The 21,616-nt window shown below is 42.7% G+C and overlaps 1 protein-coding gene across 1 annotated transcript in view; it reads right to left on the bottom strand.

Annotated features, from left to right (window-relative positions):
• Positions 1-9,520, bottom strand: part of mtnr1ba (melatonin receptor type 1Ba) — a 30,325-nt gene extending 20,805 nt beyond the window's left edge. Inside the window, exons 1-2 of the mRNA XM_061782873.1 lie at positions 9,212-9,520; positions 6,482-7,559 (exon numbers count right to left, since the gene is read on the bottom strand). Coding sequence (XP_061638857.1) covers positions 6,482-6,677 — 196 coding nt within the window. The 5' untranslated portion in view covers positions 6,678-7,559; positions 9,212-9,520. The remainder of the gene's footprint in view (positions 1-6,481; positions 7,560-9,211) is intronic.
• Between the last annotated feature and the right edge of the window lie 12,096 nt (positions 9,521-21,616).

Below are 21,616 nucleotides of genomic sequence, written 5' to 3'. Positions count from 1 at the left end.
ACATGTATAATGTTTTCGGAAACAAATTTCTGAAATCACTTTAGATATAAGGTGTTTAAAGTTATATGGGACCTCCTGTGGGGTGGAAAAAAGAGTGGGAAGGTTAAGTCGTTCCAAACCTCTACCCACGTAGCCAACACCCAAAGGAAGAAATTTGACCCTTTCCCACAGAGTTGCCCTGGGTAAGCTGTAGTGGACAGACCTGTGTAGAATTATTCAGAATCAGAATCATCTTTACTTGCCAAGTATGTCCAAAAAACACACAAGCAATTTGTCTCCCGGAGTTGGAGCCGCTCTAGTACGACTACAGATAGTCAAGTGACAGAGAACACTTTTGAGACATAAAGACATTGAGAAAAACAGTCACTGGGCAATAAAGGGTTGCTAGTTATCTGGTAATGCCGGAACAATTCTTTTTTATTTTTTTGACAATTATGCAAAAAGATGTAGAGTCCTCTAGCACTTCGGAGTTCGAGTTAGAGTTCGGATGACTAATCTCGCAATAGTCCGGTGCAATGATCATTGTGCAAAGGCCGCCGAGACTTCAAGGAGTGTATGCAGTTTAAAGTGACGAGTAGCGCGATAATCGGGGACAATGTTGATTGTACAAAAGGTGCAGATACTACTCAGTCAGTGTGGAAAACGGGAAGATGCTACTCTGGCATGAGTGGCCAGTATTGGTCAACAACAGCTATGCAAATAGTGCAGCGTCACGAGACTACTACAGTGAGTGCACGAGTAGTATATAATTGGCCCGACAGAAATGTGACAAAAAACTCAGACAAAAGAAATTGGCAGGATGTTGCAATGAAATTGTAAGTTAGCTGTTTAAGAAGTTGATTGCAAGAGGGAAGAAGCAGTTGGAATGTCTGCTAGTTCTAGTTTGCATTGATCAGTAGCGCCTACCTGAGGGAGGGAGCCGGAAGAGGCGGTGACCGGGATGTGGAGGGTCTGAGAGGATTTTGCACACTCTTGTCTTAGTTTCTGGCAGCGTGCAAGTCCTCAAGGGTGAGTAGGGCGCTACCGACAATCCTTTCAGCAGTTTTGATTGTCCGTTGCAGTCGGAGTTTGTCCTTTTTTGTAGCAGCACCAAACCAGACTGTGATGGAAGAACATAGGACTGATTCGATGACCGTTGTGTAGAACTGCCTCAGCAGCTCCCGTGGCAGGCCGTGCTTTCTCAGAAGCCTCAGGAAGTATATCCTCTGCTGGGCTTTTTTGAGGACGGAGTTGATCGCCCACTTCAGGTCCTGAGAGACTGTAATTCCCAGGAACTTCAAGGTCTCGACGGTTGACACAGGGCAGCTGGACAGCGTGAGGGGCAGCTGTGGCGAAGGATGCCTCCTGAAGTCCACGATTATCTCTACAGTCTTGAGCGTGTTCAGCTCGAGGTTGTGTCGGCCGCACCACAGCTCCAGCCGCTCCACTTCCTGTCGATATGCAGACTCGTCACTGTCCTTGATGAGGCCGATGACAGTGGTGTCATTTGCAAACGGGGTTTGACACCCGGGTGCGTTGAGGTGCAGTCGTTCGTGTAGAGAGAGAGAAGAGCATCGGAGAGAGGACACAACCTTGGGGTGCCCCAGTGCTGATGCTGCATGTGGAGGAGGTGGTCTCTCCCGTGAGGAAGCTGTAAAGAAGCTGGCAGATGGCAGGCGAGACGCTGGAGCTTGGAGGAAAGGAGTTCAGGGATGATGATGTTGAACGCTGAGCTGAAGTCCACGAACAGGATCCTTGCACAGGTCCCTGCACTGTCGAGGTGATCTAGGATGAAGTGCAGTCCCATGTTGACTGCATCATCCGCAGACCTGTTTGCTCGGTAGGCAAACTGCAGGGGGTCCTTTCCTGTGAAAGTGTCTTTTCCTGTGAAAGTGTCCTTTTCAAATCTGCAGTAGAAGGTGTTCAAGTCATTGGCAAGTGTGCTATTGTTCTCAGCTTGGGGGATCGTCGCTTGTAATTGGTCAGCGATTGTAATGCATGCCAGACTGATTTTGAGTCGTTAACGCTAAACTGTTTTTCTAACTTTGCTGCATAGTTCCTCTTTGCAATGTTAATTTCTTTAGTCAGCAGGTTTCTAGCTCGATTATACAGGGCCCTGTCCCCGCTTTGATATGAGTCCTCCTTAGCTTGGCGAAGCTGCTTAAGTTTGGCAGTGAACCACGGCTTGTTGTTATTGAATGTGCGAAATGACTTTGTTGGTACACATAACTCTTCACAGAAACTGATATAGGATGTGACAGTGTCCGTATATTCATCCAGGCTGCTAGCTGAATTTTCAGACACTCCATCCTGTGCAGTCTAAACAGCTTTTAAGTTCCATCTTTGCTTCATTGGTCCACTTTTTCACTGCTTTCACTGTAGGCTTTGCGCATTTAAGTTCTTGTCTGTATGTTGGTATTAAATGAATTAAGCAGTGATCAGATGACCCCAGGGCTGCATGAGGTTTGGCACGGTATGCATTATTTAGCGTAGTATAGCAGTGGTCTAAAATGTTATTTCCCCTGGTGGGACAGTTGATGTGCTGCTTGTATTTAGGGAGTTCGTGGTTGAGTTTAGCTTTGTTAAAGTCCCCGAGAATAATGAGGGGTGAGTCTGGGTGTTTTTTTTTTCAATTTCCTTTACTTGTTCGGCGAGCATTAGCAGTGCGGTGTTCGTGTTAGCTTGAAGCGGAATGTAGACACCAGCCAGAATGAATGATGCGAACTCGCGAGGCGAGTAGAATGGCTTCCAGTTCAAAAACAGCGACTCCAAATGCGGGCTGCAGTGTGTGCTGAGCTCCGTGACGTCCATACACCATTTTATGTTGCTATAGAAGCATATCCCGCCACCTTTTGTTTTCCCCGATGATTCCATGTTGTGGAATATTCATGTTAAGTTCTCCCCTCAGAGCAGAAGTATGCTGCTTTGTGTCTGTGGAAAGCATAACAGACCTGAATGTTTTATTGAACATAATTTCAACTGCCAATTTACTTTATGTACTCCGTTTTGCTGCTTCAAATGAACAGTTAAACGAGAGTTAAATTCTTGTTATTTTGAGGGAGATGAATCCCAAGATTCTTGACTTTGGTGGACAAGCAAATGATTTGAACACAAAAGAGGAAGATGAAACTTCATGGAGCATATCTGATCTGGCATTTCTAATTAGAGCATCAGAAGCACTGGATTAAAAATTCTCTCTCTCTTCACTCTGGCACTGTGGCCTGAAGATGCCGATGATGTCTTTCAGTAGCTTTGCCTGTTCAACACAGATACATGCATGTAGCATAGCATTCAGGCGTACACCCTGAACCGGTCGCTAGCCAATCGCAGGGCACATAGAAAGAAACAACCATTCGCACTCACATTCACACCTACGGGAAATTTGGAGTCTCCAATCAACCTACCACGCATGTTTTTGGGATGTGGGAGGAAACCAGATTGCCCGGAGAAAACCCACCAAGGCACGGGGAGAACATGCAAACTCCACACAGGTGGGCCCGGAATTTGAACCCCGGTCCCCAGAACCGTGAAGCAGATGTGCTAACCAGTCGATCACCGTGCCGGCTCATTGAAAGTCGCTATTGAAAATTAGGAACCATCGTAGTTTTTGCGATCCTCTCAACTACTTGAGTGGTTGGAATAAATCACTACAACCTATTCTGTAGCAGTGTATTCTCATAATTTATTTTTCTGTGGAAATATTAGGAGTATCAGAGGAAGTCAGTATAACTGACATTTTAAAATTTTGACAATACAGTATATCTGCTTCCATCATCTGTGGCACAATGCTGTCTTTTAGCCCTTTATTATTAGGCGCTTTTTCTTTTTTTTAAGCGTTCATGTCTATTGTGTCAACCTTTTTGGTGAAGAAATATAAGTGCTGCAATGGCAGCATTGAAAATAATTCTGTTGTTGCTAGATTTTTCAAGTTTAAGATCTAATTCTTCCTTTTTTTGCATCGAAACGACGTGCATAGGTGCTGTCTCTATTGTCTCAAAGGATGTGGACTACGATGTGGTCATTTCTGAACTTTCAAAATGTCAAAACTACATACATAAATGGTTTCTAACCAATCAAAACTGCTGAAAGGATTGTCGGTACCCCCCTACCCACCCTTGAGGACTTGCACACTGCCAGAACTAAGACAAGGGCGTGCAAAATCCTCTCGGACCCTCCGCACCCCGGTCACCAGCTCTTCCAGCTCCTTCCCTCAGGTAGGCGCTACCGATCAATGCAAACTAGAACTAGTAGACATTCCAACAGCTTCTTCCCTCTTGCAATCAACTTCTTAAACAGCTAACCTATAATTCCATTACAACAAGCTGGCAATTTTTTGACTTGATTTCGTTGTCACATTTCTGTGGGGCCAATTATGTATTACTCGTGCACTCACTGTCGTTGTCTCGCCATGCTGCACTATTTGCATATACTGTCCACTCATGCCAGAGTAGCATCTGCTCCATTTGCACACTGATTGAGGAGTATCTGTAACATTTGCACAACCAACATTGTTCCAGATTATCGCACTACTCGTCACTTTAAACCGCATACACTCCTTGAAGTCTCAGTGCCCTTTGCACAATGGTCATTGCACCGGACTATTGCAATATTAGTCATTCGAACTGCTCTCAGTGCTAGAGGACTCTGCATCTTTTTGCACAATTTTTTTTCTTTCAATGTCTTTATGTCTCCAAAGTGTTCTGTAAATTGACTGTCTGTTGTACTAGAGCGGCTCCAATTACCGGAGACAAATTCCTTGTGTGTTTTGGACATACTTGGCAAATAAATATGATTCTGATCTGATTCTGATTCTGAATGAATCATTACACCACTAATATCAATGTTGTCTTTTTTACCAATCACCAAGTTATTGTAATGAATCTAATATGATGCCGACTTTATGGTTGACTTGAGTAAATCAACAATCTCATCTGAATTCATCCTTAACTAATGAATCTAAAAGTGTTTGTAATTATTTGAATTGAAAATAAACACTGGTGCTCACATTAAAATAGTTTTTTTTTTTTTTAAATGAGAAGATTGTGCTTCTGGTTGTGAGTAGGAACTGAAACCATGTCTCAGATGCGGCTTCACCTGTCTCCTTCTGTATGAGTTTCTCGCCATCATTCATTCTGCGTGATCAAATCTGTTAGATAAACATGAATGTGAATCTTTGTTTCATTCATCGCAGATATTTTTTTAATTTGTAATAACTAGTGTGACAGATTTGGTTAAATATCCATCCATTTTCTATACTGCTTATCCAGCTCAGGTTCACGGCAGGAGTTGAAGGCTGTCCCAGCTGACTTAAGGCACTAGGTACACTGCACTGGTTGACATTCAATCGTTGGGCAGTTGTGAATGGGGCAGTGAGTCGGAGTTGATCCCATCCACCAAGGTCAGCCACATGAACCAAAATATTGTCTTCAATGGCTAGTTACAAAATGTTACACTGTTTTATGGTTGCTGGGCTATTTTAGCAACCAAGGTTGTGTATTTTTCTGCGCCTTCTCCCAGTGCTTGTGTGGATTCTCTCCAGCTACACTAACTTGCTTCCAAAATCACCTATGTTCACTTAACTGAAGATTCTAGATTGTCTGCCTCTATCCCAAAAACAGCTGAAATTCTTGAGCACCACCATGGCAGAGAACAATGAAAGGATAGGAGGTGTGCATGATGAACGGAAATGAGATTGATGGCTATTAATCACGTTAAAATGTGATCTTATGACCTATAGAAGCTACATATTGAGTATTGGTGATGTTGTTTTACTGTATGTAAACGTTAAAAGGGAGCTGTTTGTTCTTATTTGAATACATTTAAATGTCTTTGTTTCCGAAAGAATCCAAGCACCATTCCAGCGTCCTTATGAATATATTACATCAACAGAATAGACCTTAACACCAGAGCACCTCAATGATGCCACCTCCACAGATGGAATCAGTGATCTTCAAATATGCAACTTAACAAGGTTTATGCAGATTTAAAACGGGTTGTATCCATCCCATTTGTTTACTGTAATTACTGTAGCTGTAATTGTGTTAGCAATTATGATGGCAACTTTTTTTTTTTTTCATTGTCACACATACACATCATCACCCAATTTTTTAACCAACAAGGAGGAACACAGTAACTACACACGATTATGTGATAATGATCTGATCCATAGCTCCTCAGTCACTTTACATGAGCAAACCAATGCAGTAAATAAGTGAAACCTTCAACCTGCAAGAGTCAAGTTCTTGTCACTGTGTGAAAGGCGAACGGCTCCATGACGAGACACGTTAAGCAAGACTTATTCGTCTGTAATGAATGAAGGAGGAGGTTGAAAACAACCCACTGGGTTTGGCACGTGAATGAATTCAAATCTCGACTGACTCGTATCATCCATTCAGTCAAGGTTGATTCGCACCAAAACGCTTGTTTCTCAGCCGACGCCACATGCGCGAGGCTGTTTGTTGACACGCACACATGTGTATGCCACTTGATTTTAGCTTCTTACCCACATTTCGGAGTTTACGGTTCCTGGCCACAGAGATGATGACCAGCAGGTTCCCCAACACATCCACTACAGTGGTGAAGATCAGCACGCTGGCCAGCGCTGTGACTGCCCACGCAGGACGCGCGCCTCCCCGGCTCGGCTCCCGCCCGTCTTGCGTCCCGTTCTTCAACAACGATTCATCCTCTGGCATATCCATAGCCTCCCCCTCTCTCTTCACTCCCCTGCGTGGCAGATAGCGTCCGTTCTTTTTCTTCTCCACCCCGACATGTCCCAAATATGGGCTGCGTGCCGCTCAGTGGTCGCAGGCGTTCTCTGCGCTCTTACTGCCTCCACAGTCCGTAGCCACTCCGCCGGCCCGCAGCCAGTCCACGCGGAGCGGACCGCAGCCAGCAGAGACCCATGCACACTTCAAGGATCCTCGAAGCTGACAGCAGAGATACAGCCACATGGGTCTCCACACCACCTGCTTTTATTCTCTCGACCTCTCTGCCTCTCCAAAGCTGCTGCTCCTCATTTCTCTTCATTTCTGCCTCCTCCAACACATCTCCTTTCCTTCCTTCTCCTCTAATCTCGGAGGAACTAGACGCAACTTGCTAAATCTCCTTCAGTATTCTGTTGATATCTGTGCGCACTGGCTGCTCTTCAGTTCCTGCGTTTCTTGCATTTTTTGTTGTTGTAATGGTATAATCCTTTGTCTTGACGTAATATTTTATTAATCACCAACGGAACGTGGCAAGATCTGTCTTCTTGATTGTGATTTTAATAACCCACTAACCTTAAGTTTGTGTTTATGCCTCGGTTTTACAGATCTTCCAAATGTCTTTGGTTTGGCTTCTCTTCTGATTGCGTGCGCCTTATGTAATGACAACAATGTTTATGCAAAGGCATTTGGAGCAGGTCTCGGAGTGCTTTCCAACACTCAACAAAGTCCTCCTTGGGTAAAAGTATGAAATTGTGTGAATAAATTATTCATTTTTGTGACTGGCGCAAATCCGGCATGGCGTGTGGGATAACGCTGCGCAGAGGCGGGTTAGACCAGGCGTTGGTAATTCCGTGGAGCAGCACACTCCGGACGCATCTAAAAGCAAAGCAAAGCCAATTTATTTATATAGCGCATTTCATACACATGGTAACTCAATGAGCTTTACTTTATGAAAAGCATTTCAAAACAAAGACAAAAATATCTTATAAACATTTAAAACAAAGGGAAAAAACATAAAATAAAAGTAAAATTTAAAAAAGTGTACAGTGCAATAAATGTCTAAAAAGCATGAGAACGAAAGAAGCGTTTTTAACGTGGACTTAAAAACACAAGAGGGTGGACTGCGCTGTTGTGGGTGTGATAACAGCCGACTTCAATCGTGTCCAATCAAACGAGCTCTCAGTGTTGCTACAGTTACCTTGAAAAAGTAACTTTGATACTTTACAGATTACTTTAGCTTAAAAGTAACTTAGTTACTTTGCTGATTACTTGATTTCAGAAGTAACTAAGTTATAAAAAAAAGTTACTTTTTAGTGACTTTCGGCAGCTGCCAACTGGCAGGAATATCACTTATCCACAGTACAAAAAAGCATTAGCTTAACCATACCGATTACTTGGTAATGTACGCCACACACGTTACAGGATGATGTCATCAACATGAAGCAATAACTTAAATATTAGTGTAGTTGAAGCCACATTAAATCAGCAACTTAGCGCAGATTTGACATGCCAACACAATACAGTAAGTTCCTAAATGTAAACATGCACACCATTCTCAGTACTCTGCCGATTGTGGTCCGTGAAAGCAACTGTGTGTGTGTGTGAGTGCGTGCCTCTGTACGTGAATGAGACACACACACGCACACACACACACTTTGCCAAATATAACTACTTTGGGCGTGAAAACCTTTGATAGCTTACAGTTACAATAGTTATGCAAAACACTAGAGATCTTGATAAACAAGTGACTTGGACGAAAGTAGTTTTTCAAAATACTTTCCCAATGACTCACAGATACTACTGTGCACCCATCCATATGCAAGCATCTATAAATGCAGATGTTTCCAGGTGGGTTGTATGTTACGATCAAATTAAATATATTCTCTCTATATATATACGTGTGACTGATCTAGTTTCAAAATCCCTACAGCCTCCTTCGTTTCTCCAGACAATCATTGAATGTGGAGTGAAATATGAATTCCCCAATTGTACCATTCAGAAACAAACCAGAATGTACGGGAAAGAAAATATGCCTCCAAAATTTAGAGATCAAGCATCAAGTGAGAATTCAAGAATACCTCAGAATTACTCACCAGAGTTCAATTCAGCCATTAAAAAAGGATTAAATTGTATTTCAGTGCCATGCAATGCCACAGAGATGAGTGAAAAGAGAGAGCAGCAAGTGAAGATGGAAAGGCTGAAGGCAGAATTTGTGAAATATTGGCAATATTGCCAAATATTAAATGGGGACCATCTCATTATTACCCAGTCAATGAACTGTAGTTTAAAAGTGGCACTAAGCAGATATCTGTGTTTTGTTTCGAAGGTAAGTGCTGAAAACATATGCAAAGACTTAACAATATCGTGCTAAATTGTTGCGATATAGCGAAAGCATCTTTTTCCCCGTTTTGAGTTTTCCTGATTTTCTAGGCGGGTTAAAACGGGGACGTATACTTTCTATATACTGTAACTACAAAGTGACGTCATTTCATTTGGCTGCTGCTCAGTTGAGTGTTAGCTGTGCTTACCTTCCATAACAAGGCCCATTTACCTCTCCGGCGGGCAGATAGTAAGCTAACGACAGCTACACCCCGAAAAGGCGTCTTCGCTGGGTGCCTCAATTTACAGAACAGCTCAGTGACGCCCAAAGCGCCAATAAAATGAGGAAATCAAAAAGCGATGGATGGTTCTACAATAACGAGTGTAAGTTGGCTTGTTTAATGATTAAAGTTAATAATAAATCTTCAATTTTGAAGTGGAGCCTTCTGACGTAATTTTACATCGTTTATGCTATCACTCAATCGGTATGTTTGATTCCTTTTGGTGCATCCATTCGACACGCCCATAGCGTCTGAGAGCTGAGAGGTGGCCCTTTTATATACTTAGCGATTTTTTTTATTCATTCAAATTTGGCAGGCTTGTTATCATTACTCTTCTCTTTGCTATGTCAAATTTACATGACATTTTTTGGGCATGTTTAGTGCCTTTTTTAAAAATACATTTTTAAAAATCTAAATACAGTACATAACTGTAGGATACATTCGGTAACAAGTGTACATACCCTGGCATAATTTGTTAGATGTGTAATATACTCTTTAAAGAAAACATGAAGTTATCAGTCAAAACACATTGTTATAGTTTTAATGGGATTAAAATTGAACAACAAGGCATTACAGACTAGCACAATCATTTAAACAAAACAACAATAAAGAAAATAATGAGATAATAATGAGATAATCATCAGATAATCATCAGATAATAATGAGATAATCATCAGTCATATTTGGCAATATTGCCAATATTTCACAAATTCTGCCTGGGTATATCAACTTATGAGCACAACTGTATATGAGAATCCTTACCAGGTATCATGAAAAAAATGTGCAGCTGATTATAAATGTGAAACATGTAATCCACGGTTTGAGTGGGAGGTACAGTATCTTGGATAATGTCCCTCACCTTTCCCAAACAGCACTTGTGGTAATTGTAATCAATGGAACTGAAGTGGAGCTGGTGAGCAGTCTGGCAGTATTTACTATCTGCTGGAGGGCTTTGTGGTCAGATGTGTGTGCGCGTGTGTAAGTGTGTGCGTGCGTGCGTGGGTGTGTCTGCGTGTGTGTTGGGGTGAAGAGCTTCCACACACAGCAAATCAAAAGTACGAATCCTGTCTCGGTGCTAGCCAATCAGAGGCAGAGTTGGGCAGGTTATTGTTCCATACAACGGACACAGGACCTTTTTCTTGACTCGATAAATTTTAATTGTTGTGGTGACACTCACCGTGCCACTCATAACACAGCAACTCGCTGGAAGAACGGCATTTGCTCCATAGATGCACACAACTGGAATAAAGGGAAAGTTACCGTATTTTCACGACCTTATGGCGCACTTAAAAATCTTTTCTCCCCAAAATGGACGGCGCGTCTTATAATGCGGCACGCCTTATGTGTGCACCGAGTTCCAAAATCTGTAAATGTTGTTGTGTGACTTCGATGAGCGCTCCGCTTGACTGACTGGGAGCATTTCCTGCCGACACGCTGCTTATATAGAGGAAAGGCGGACGTGACTGAGGACAGCATGCATACGCTAAAGGGGGAAGGGTACGTGTGAAGTAGGATGCTAAAGGCACACCCCCAGTAGGTATATAGTGCCGGGGTGTGCATTGTGCAAAACAACATCGGTTTGGCTAAGGACCCCCCAAAAACGGCACCTACGAAGAGACACGCTTACGAAGCACAGTTTAAACTGCAAGCTATCAGTTACCCGGAGGAACATGGGAATCGAGCAGCGGCGAGAGAATTCAAGATCAACGAATCCATGGTTTGCAAGTGGAGGAAGCACGAAAACGAGCTTCGCCAAGTCAAGAAGACGAAGCTGAGTTTCCGCGGAAACAAGGCGAGGTGGCCCGAGTTGGAAGACCAACTCGAGCAATGGATTAATGATCAAAGAACAGCTGGGAGAAGCGTCTCTACAGTCACCATTCGACTGAGTGCAATAACTCGGAGCTTGCCATCATTCCGGGAGGCTTGACGAAGGAACTCCAACTGCTGGACATCGGTGTAAACAGGGCGTTCAAAGTGAAGTTGCGAGCGGCGTGGGAGCCATGGATGACAGATGGCGAACACAGCTTTACTAAGACTAGGAGGCAGCGCCGGGCGAGTTAGGCCACAATTTGTGAATGGATTGTGTCTGCTTGCACTGTTGTTCAAGCTTTCGTAAAAGCCGGCATCATTTCAGAGGAGCCGCACGGCAACGAGACTGACTCCGACAATGACGAGAGGGAACCTGGCGTATTTGATGGAGTACTTGCCCAGTGGTTCATTTCGGATACAGAAGATGAGGACTTTGATGGATTTGTGGATGAGGGTTGATAAAAAAATAACGTGAGTACATTGTTAATTACTTCAATAAAGTACAACTGAACTCAGTTTTGCACCCGCTGTCTTTTTAAAAACATTGTTTTAGCGTGCATGCATGCATGCTACCGTATGTTTTAAGCTAGCGTATGTTTTACCATGCCTGTGCCCAATAATACAGTGCGCCTTATGTATGTGTTAAATACAGAACGAGACCCCGTAACTGAGACTGCACCTTTTAATACGGTGCGCCTTATGGTCGTGAAAATACGGTAACTGTATATTACATTCGCTAGCTTGCGAGCTAACGAGCTAAGGGCCGGAGCTAAAGCTCACTTGACGACGGCAATATCGTTAAAACATCAGCGCGCACACACGCGCGCAAACACTCACTCATATGGACCACCATATACTAGAGCACCACACATCAATATTCAGGCAGTAGTTGACTTCAGCAAACTCATTTTCAGTGTAATTTGATTGACAGGTCCAGGTCTCACATCACATTCTAGCAGGCTGGCCTTATTTTCCTTTTTATTTATCCTTTATTGAAAGAGGTAAAAGCTGACTGAGAGAAAAAAAATCCCCTTTTCAATAGCCAAGAGGCAGCAGAAATTATACAGGCAATAGAAATTATAGAGTGCATAAAACAAAAACATTTATAAAATAAAAATAAAGACAAAAAAATAACAGCGATATTAAAATGTATGGCATCTCATTTAAAAACAGTGACAAAGCCCACATTTTTTGGGCGTCTTTAGTGGGTTAATGACACTGTGTGTGAGGGGCTCCCATGCTCTCCGGGGGTGGTGGCGGTGATGGTTTCAGTTTATCAGTTTATTTTTGAAAGGGGACAATGCAATTTCATAAAACACATGAAGTACACATGGTTAAAAAAGCCAGAATTAGCCAGAAGGCTAGTTTTCATCTGTAGTCCCCTGGCCATGATGTAAAAAAGCAGTAAAATACATCTACAAGACAATATAATGCAGGATACATAATCAAACTATACTATTAAGAGAGAATAAAACCATAATTTTTTTGATCATAACAAAAAAATAACATAACATACTTGTCTTTTAGTGTTGGCAGCTATAGGTGTTAACTAGCCACATTTTCAGTTTTTTTGTGAAGGCCTTGTATGTTGTAAGCAGTTTAACCTCCTCAGGTACTGAGTTCCACTCACCAGCGCTCCTCACTGACCATGACAGTTTCTGTACGATCAGTGTCAGAGTTTGGTCTTCATTGCCAGCAGTAAGTCGGATTCATTTCCGGTGAGGGTTGGACTCCACCAAGACTGCCCTTTGTCACCGGGTCTGTCCAAGTATCTTGGGGTCTTGGTTATGAGTGAGGGAAGAATGGAAAGGAAGATCGAATGGCAGATCGGTGCAGCGTCTGCTGTGATGTGGACTTTGTATCGGTCTGTTTTGGTGAAGAAGGAGCTAAGCCGAAAGGCGAAGCTCTCAATTTACCGGTCGATCTACGTTCCTACCCTCACCTATGGTCACGAGCTGTGGGTCGTGACCGAAAGAACAAGATTGCGGATACAAGCGGCCGAAATGAGTTTTCTCCGCAGGATGTCCGGGCTCTCCCTTAGAGATAGGGTGAGAATCTCGATCATCCGGGAGGGGCTCAGATTTGAGCCGCTGCTCCTACGCATTGAGAGGAGCCAGATGAGGTGGCTCGGGCTGAAACAACAAAAGAGTTCATCAGCGGATGGCCAGTCAACGGCCACGCTCAACCACAACAGAGCATTCATTTTACCTGCTAAAGAGCAGACTCAATGGAGTAATTCCCCAACACAAAAGAACTGTGAAAGAAAGCATCACAAGAAAGAAAAATTAACATTGCAGAGGAACTATGCAGCAAAGTTGGATAAACAGTTTAGCGCTAACGACCCTCAATCAGGTGGCACGGTGGTCGACTGGGTAGAGCCTCTGCCTCACAGTTCTGAGGACCCTGGTTCAATCCCCGGGTCCGCCTCTGTGGAGTTTGCATGTTCTCCCCTTGCCTGTGTGGGTTTTCTCTGGGCACTCCGGTTTCCTCCCACATCCCCAAAAAAGCATGCATGGTAGGTTAATTGACAACTCTAAATTGCCTGTAGGTGTGAATCAGAATCAGAATCATCTTTATTTGCCAAGTATGTCCAAAAAACATGCCCTGCGATTGACTCGCAACCACTTCAGGGTGTGAGCTGCCCGTTGAAAGCTGGGATAGGCTCCAGCACTCCCTCGACCCTCCCCGGTCCTCAGAACTGTGAAGCAGACGCTCTAAACAGTTGTCCACCGTGCCGCCCAGAATATATTCAAATAAGATTTATTTAAAAACATTACTTTTCATAAAACAAAAATTAAATTGGCTTAATCACCTTGCTTAACAAACATATCTTAAACTTACCTTAGCCTTTGTTCACTTGATTAATAATCGTTTTTTTTTAACATTTTTTATGTGGCTAAATGTAATTGATAAATGCTTTTGATTTATTTTGCACTTTTTGTTTAACTGTGTATTTATATACATGCTTGTATTTTCTGTTTGAGGTTTTTCACCTAAATCCATCTTTGACAACTTGTCAATAAAAAGAACAAAATACAAACAACTTCTGGTTATTGGAGTGGAATCCAGTTTAAAACTTTTAAGAGGGTCACCATTTCAAGTGGGGTCTGCACATTTACATCTTGGCACCTGGGGACTGGGGAAATCTCATTAACCAGGGAAACTTGACTGATTCATTGGGAAATGAAAACTGTGACTCTCGTCTAACATTCATCTTTTCATGAATTTGCACTCCCCCCCCCCCCCCCCCCCCCCCCCCCCCCACAATGTTAAATATGTGAGCTGGTACACTCACGGAAAATTATTTACGCTATTTTATTACACCATATGGAAGAAACATACTTGACCTTTTCAGTGTCTATAGATGTTTTGAGGAAGAAATGTCCAGAGGCAGGCAACACGTCTCAAGACACCAGCAGCAGCAAGCTACAAAGTAACCATTCCCAATTTCTCGATTTTTTTGGTTCATATTTGGTATTCAAGTGGCCACCTTATGATCCTCAAGCCAAGGCTTTTCGCTGCCAAGTTCTGACACACTGAGCGACCCCCGCCATGTAATGCACGCTTGCTTTCCTTCATTTCTAAAGCAGTTTCAGTACCTTAGGGCAGGAGTAGAGACTTGATGAATCCATCCATTTTCTACACTGCTTCCTCACAATAATTTCTTACAGAAAAAAAATAATAGATGCTAATAGTTTGTGTTTCGCTAACCTTAATTCTTTTAAAACCCCGAACACACAGACTGATAATCCAGGCTGATTTTGATCCCCCCCCCCCTTCCCACCTTTCATATCAAAGTTATGCCACTGCCGGGTACTATGGCAGACCTACGATAGTTGTGTTATTTGCTGTGTTGGTCATCTCAAGTACACCACACACTATTAGAGCAGCAAAAACATGCACAGAATTTTTTTTCTCGTCATGTATGGGGTCTCCTACATTCCAAAAATTGATGTTCAAAATCTTATGTGTACCAGACTGAAGATAACACCTCTATCGTCCCCATATCAGTATGAAGCACAGATCTCATGGTGCACCTCGGTAATCCCAGATAGTGTTTAGTCTTCCCTTCTTCCTTTCCTCCATGCAAGATCTTGCTGAGAGGAGCATTTCAGTTATTTGGATTCCTCCAAGGCATTCTCTTAGGAACAGAGCAAAAATGTTCCCAAAATACAGGGCCTTATACAGAAAACAGTACTTATACACCAAGGGTCATCTGGTTGGCCAGAACAGTGACACATGTGGATCGCACTCAAGTCAAAGGTTCTTGCCCCACAGATTATTACATACATACTGTAGGGAGGAGGTGTGTGAGAAATGTTCCAGGATTGGTGTCACAAAAGATATTTTAAACACAAACTACGGGTTTTCCCTTTCAATGTGGGCTGGACAATGAATCACCACATCGACAATGGGATCCTCAGAATCAGAATCAGAATCATCTTTATTTGCCAAGTATGTCCAAAACACACAAGGAATTTGTCTCCGGTAGTTGGAGCCGCTCTAGTACAACAGACAGTCAATTTACAGAACACTTTGGAGACATAAAGACAATGACAAAAAACAATTGTGCAAAAAGATGCAGAGTCCTCTAGCACTTAGAGCAGTTCGAATGGCTAATATCGCAATAGTCCGGTGCAATGACCATTGTGCAAAGGGCACTGAGACTTCAAGGAGTGTATGCGGTTTAAAGTGACGAGTAGTGCGATAATCTGGGACAATGGTTGTGCAAATGTTACAGATACTCCTCAATCAGTGTGCAAATGGAGCAGATGCTACTCTGCTGCGTTTGCATCATGTAGTACGCGAGAAGTGGTGAAAGTTGCGGCAGGACAACTTGTGGCTTCTTCACAATGACAATAGGCCTGCTCACAATGCCCTAAGCATGCAACAGTTCCGCCTGCTAAGGCTGTCACTCTCAAATCTTTTTAGAATCGATTATCCTTATAGCTACTTTGTCAACGAAACGAGTAATTGCCCCCCCCCCCCCCCCCCGGCCCCCTCCTTTTTAACTAATCGGGTAATCGGATGTATACAACTCCCATAATAACCACCCACCCACCGGCAGAACTTGGGGGGGGTGGGGGATTATTAAAAAAAAAAAAAAAAAAAAAAAAAAAAAAAGATCCATTAAGGCCTCAGGTGAAGCCGTAGTCTGTCTGCATCCCATGCCCGCAAAGAGTGCACATCGGGCGGGTATGAGTAAGCCGACGCCCCACTGTAAAAACAATACATCTATCACTCGCCAGCCCAATGAGAGAGCCCCGGGCGGCCGATGTTCATGTTGATTTTGTTCTTGCATTTTAACACATTAGTTTCTGTTTCCATCTTAACTCATTTAGTGCCAGAAACGTATGAATACATTTGCTAAAATCCATCTGTTAAGTGCCATAAACATTCATACTTTTTACGTTTTTTTCATGGAAACGGGTACTGCAAGGCTTGGTGCTGCTCCAAGGTTTGGGAATTGACACTAGATGGCACCAGTGCCTTTGATCAGAGCTCTGTCAGCATGATCAGAAGAAAATATCAGCAGAGAGGGTGTGGAGAGGTGTAGGAGCGTGGTTGATGGAAGGTGGACATAGACAAAAAAAAAAATATATATATATATATATATATATATATATATATATATATATATATATATATATAAATACAGACACTCGACACCTGACGTCACGTTTGTCAAATGACGTTGCCAGACGTGGGGAGATGACGATGCTTCGAAGCCGAACGGCACGTAACAATGGTACTGTCGAACAATTGAAGCCAAGCGGTGAGATTGCGACCAGGTAACTTCCACTTCACCTGAGGCTTCGTCTGCCGATGGCGATTTGGACTTACAGCCCTGAGCCTGAAGTAGATTCGTCCGACGACTACTGTCCGTCGAGTTCAACTGGGCGCAGCAGGGCGTTCTCCACTGAACCCCCAGAAGGTCATGAAAGAGGTAAGAACTAACTAACTTGCAAGCTAACTTTTACCCTCCATCATGCAACATGCACAATATGCATGCCAGTTTGCCCCACGATACTATACATGTACAGATGATGAACCCTGCAGAAATGGCCAAAATGTGACGTGGAGCATTGATGGCTAGATGAATTAAATCGATTTTTTACTGTCATTCTTTTAGTTTTCAACAGCAGTGCACAAAAACGTTTGGCTAAATACACCGAATAAATGAAATGAGGAGCAATAAATTGGATGCCGAGCAAAGAGGAACAGATGAGTGGATACACGTAAGCACTTGTTTTGCAATACTATGCGGCCAAATTAAATGGCGGTTCCTACATTTTGACACAAACGCATCACATGATGCTTCTGATAGAATGCACAGTCTGGCCAGTGTCTGACTACTTGGTGGGCAAGTTCAAGACATTGTACCAGCCTGAATAAAACATTCATCAATGAAGGAATGATGAAGTTCCAGGGGCGCCTGTCCTTCTGGCTATATAAGCCGCAAAAACTGGTCAAGCATGGAAATCCTAAAATCCTAAATCTTGTGTGATTCGAAGACGGGATATCGCTTCAAAATGCTGCCGTACATGGGGGAAGCCTGTACTCTCATGTTGTTTTTGTGCTCCTTGACTGCCTCGCAGGGCATGGCTTCACACTGTTCATGGACAATTTTTATAATTCAGTGGACCTGTGTGAGGGGTAGTAAAGTCCTGGACCACCGCGCGACATGAGGGTGCTGACGTCTTGAAATACTGACAGTGTTGACCCTTCAAGTAGGGTTGAGGGACAGCTGAGCAAGCGCAAGCTTGAACATCACAGGGGTAGTTGTAAATATGCACGCCAACACACACGCAACTGTACATAGTTCAAAGTTCATCAATGTGAACGCTGTAAATAAATTATTTTGCTGTGCATGCACTCACACACACACACACGCACGCTCAAACACATCCACACACAGAGCAGACACAAAATGACCCATCCACAGAAGAATGACTGTCTTTAAGTAGAGCCTGTCATTTTAGCTTTACAAAATGTAAATGTATTGCCTATGTTTGAATTCATCACCAGTTAAACATCTTAGGAGAACAGACATGCTCAAGGTTAGATGCACTTAATCTAGGTGAAAACAACTGAGCAACTATATGAATATATATTACCTTACTCTCTTGAAAACGTTATTGCTATTGAATTATTCAATGCACAAGCTCCATAAATCATTCTAACCACATTAGCAGCAGAGCATGTTGTACTTATGTCAGGGTGAAATGAAATGTGCATGTGATTAACCTTGGCCACAGCCTTCTTGTGTGTGTATATGAATGTTAATTGTGTGTGCGCAAAGGGGAACTACTGTAGAGCAAAATCTGGCAGGGGCATTAACCTGTGAATGTCAACTGTGTGTTCCCTGGTTTAAACACTGGGCCTGGCCAGATGGACAAACATACATCGGTGCTTACGTGACACTCTATAGATTACGGATGAGAGCAATTGACCTTTATAGGAAACCTGTTAGCCAATGGCAAAAGGCTGTTAAGGTGCCAAGCGCACCTCATTTTGTTAAGTGTTCCTTTGAAAGATGAAGGGTGCTAAGGGAACTCTACTGTCAGGATGAACAAAGAGGAAGCAGAAAATACTGAAACAAAGACCTCAACATGGAGTTTGGTAGTATGCATTACCTGCAAATCGCTCTTACAGCCACTATAAATCCCAGAATTGAAAAAGAAAGAAGACAAAGGATGCTTTCACATGTTTTCCTTTAGAAACTGCAATATCATGTTTGGAAGTGTGCTTCATCTATCATGAAGGGTGTAAGACGTGGTCAGATGTGTTGTGGCCTCAACAGGATCATTTTCGCTAAAGAAAACCATAAGTCATGTTTTCTATTTACACAGAACCCAGAAAAGGTATGATATTGCTGCAACTGTGTGTGTCTTCCCCCCATGTATACTCTAATTTCTCATCCATGTATAATGCGCACCCCAAATTTGACCTTAAAATTCTGGAAAACCCTTCTACCTATGTATAATACATTTTTACAATGCATGATTTTGCTTCTTCCCATATGATCAAAACATGAAGTATTATCTGTATTTTGTTAGGTTTTTTCAAAGAATTATTCTGAAGTTAAACACCTTATTTGAACACACAATACTTTCTTTTTATTTACGGCACGGTGGACGACTGGTTAGAGCGTCTGCCTCACAGTTCTGAGGACCGGGGTTCAATCCCCGGCCCCGCCTGTGTGGAGTTTGCATGTTCTCCCCGTGCCTGCGTGGGTTTTCTCCGGGTACTCCGGTTTCCTCCCACATCCCAAAAACATGCGTGGAAGGTTAATTGACAACTCTAAATTGCCCGTAGGTGTGAATGTGAGTGCGACTGGTTGTTTGTTTGTATGTGCCCTGCGATTGGCTGGCAACCAGTTCAGGGTCTAACCCGCCTCCTGCTCGATGATAGCTGGATAGGCTCCGGCACGCCCGCGACCCTAGTGAGGAAAAGTGGCTCAGAAAATTAAATGAATGGATGCTCTTATTTTGATATTCACAGCCCCACTTTTATTTCGTAAATGAGAAAACACACAGTTGTGCTCATATGTTTGATTACCCAGGCAGGATTTGTAAGATGTGTACAATTCTTTTAAGAAAACATGAAGGACAAGGCGAAACACATTTAATTTTATTTTAATGGGATTCAAATTAAACTGTCAAGCATTTCAGAAAAGCATTATCATTAAACGAAACATAACCATAAATAAATTAATAATGGTTGTTCAGTCATCAGTCGTATTAAAAAACAAAAACAAAACAATATTTCACAAATTCTCCCTGGGTGTGTAAACTTGTGACCACAATTGTACATATATGCAGTCACATGTACCCCCTGTCATATTGGAATGAAAGTGTAGTCTACACTTTTTTCATAACCTCTCGGTGGCATACTGGAATGAAAGTGTACAACTTTTTCATAACCTCTAGGGGGCGCTGGCATAGTGGAATGAAAATGTACAGCTTTTTCATAACCTCTAGATGGCATACATTTTCTCCTATACCTATGTATAATGCGCACTATTGAGATTTTGACAATTTTTTGGGGGTAAAAATTTGCGCATTATTGCAGAAATTATGGTAAGTTACTTTATGGACAATGGCCCTTTTCAACACATCAGGGGAGGAGAACCACTGCTGTTCTTTTTTAGTGGCCGTGGCCCAATGGTTAAGATCATCGCCTGCCACCGTGGGGGACCTAGGTTCGCGTCCCCGACTGGACCATCCGCCAACATCTCCCTGATTCACGGCTGTGGTGTCCTTGAGCAAGACACTGATACCCCGAAATGCTCCCTGGGCGTTTCAGCTGCCCCATGCTCCAGTGTGTTCCACTAACTTGTGTATGTGTTCACTGTGATGGGTTAAATGCAGAGAACAAATTTCATGTGCATGCATGCATGTTCATGACAATAAAAGGTGATTCTATTCTATTTGTTCTGGCTATGTTACAACTCTGATATTACCTCTGAAGGTGGAATATTGGTGAGGTGTTTTGGTCCACCTATTCCGTGTCAGTGCTGTAAATACTGTACAGAACTGGAACTCTGAAAAAAGAATGGGCTGGTGACAATGTCACATTGAGTGGGAGCATTGTGTACATGTAATGATGCCCTGTACCAGGCGTGTCAAACTCAAATTCACGGGGAGAACATGCAAACTCCACACAGGCGGGACTGGGGATTGAACCCGGGTCCTCAGAACTGTGAGGCTGTCGCTCTAACCGCCTAGAAATACCCTGATCCCTATAATAGGATGTAATGGTCAAAAGCTGCACTGATATTAACCAGTGTTGGGAATGTTCATTTTCCACACTAACTCGTTCAAAATTCAGTTTGTAGCTCTGGCTAACTATATCAACAAAATATTTGATCTATTGTTATACTAAAAAATAAAAAATAAATTCCATATCACGGCAGTGTGATTGTACAGTTTTAACTAACACAAATTTTCCGAGTAATCAATGTTTACAATTATTTTAAAAAGGATTACTATTACAAAAGAACCACCGAAGAAAACATTGCCTCCCTGAATGCACATTGGGTTCTCACGCAGCTGCGACACGCCTGCCAGGAATGGCGGGCCCGCAATATCTTTACCCGCCGACATACGTATTTAGGCTCATATATAGTGTGTTCAGATGGGTTTGTCCTGGAAGTCCCGAACAAAACTTGGCACTCTTGAATGAAAATGAATTTTCGTTCGAAAAATGGTCACAGATGCCAGAGTGGGCGCGTCAGCAATAACGTTCATCAGGCATAAATGAACTTAGTTCAGTTCATGTTCGCACAAAATATGAACTTTCGTTCATTGAACTCCTTCAGACACAAAGTTATATTAAAAATACCAATTTGCCTTTGTCTAATAATGAATTTAGAAGTTCCAAAATGAAGGTCTGTTGATGTCTCGTAACTTAGTTGAGTCGAGGATGAGCAAACAGAGAAGCAACTTTTGTGGTCAGGAAACAAGATCCTAACCAATCCAATGGCCCCAAATCTAAAAACAAAGAGTAAGGCATGATGTA

Source organism: Phyllopteryx taeniolatus, chromosome 8 (assembly GCF_024500385.1).
Source record: "Phyllopteryx taeniolatus isolate TA_2022b chromosome 8, UOR_Ptae_1.2, whole genome shotgun sequence".
NCBI lineage: Eukaryota > Metazoa > Chordata > Actinopteri > Syngnathiformes > Syngnathidae > Phyllopteryx > Phyllopteryx taeniolatus.
This window is presented reverse-complemented; position numbering and strand designations above follow the sequence as displayed.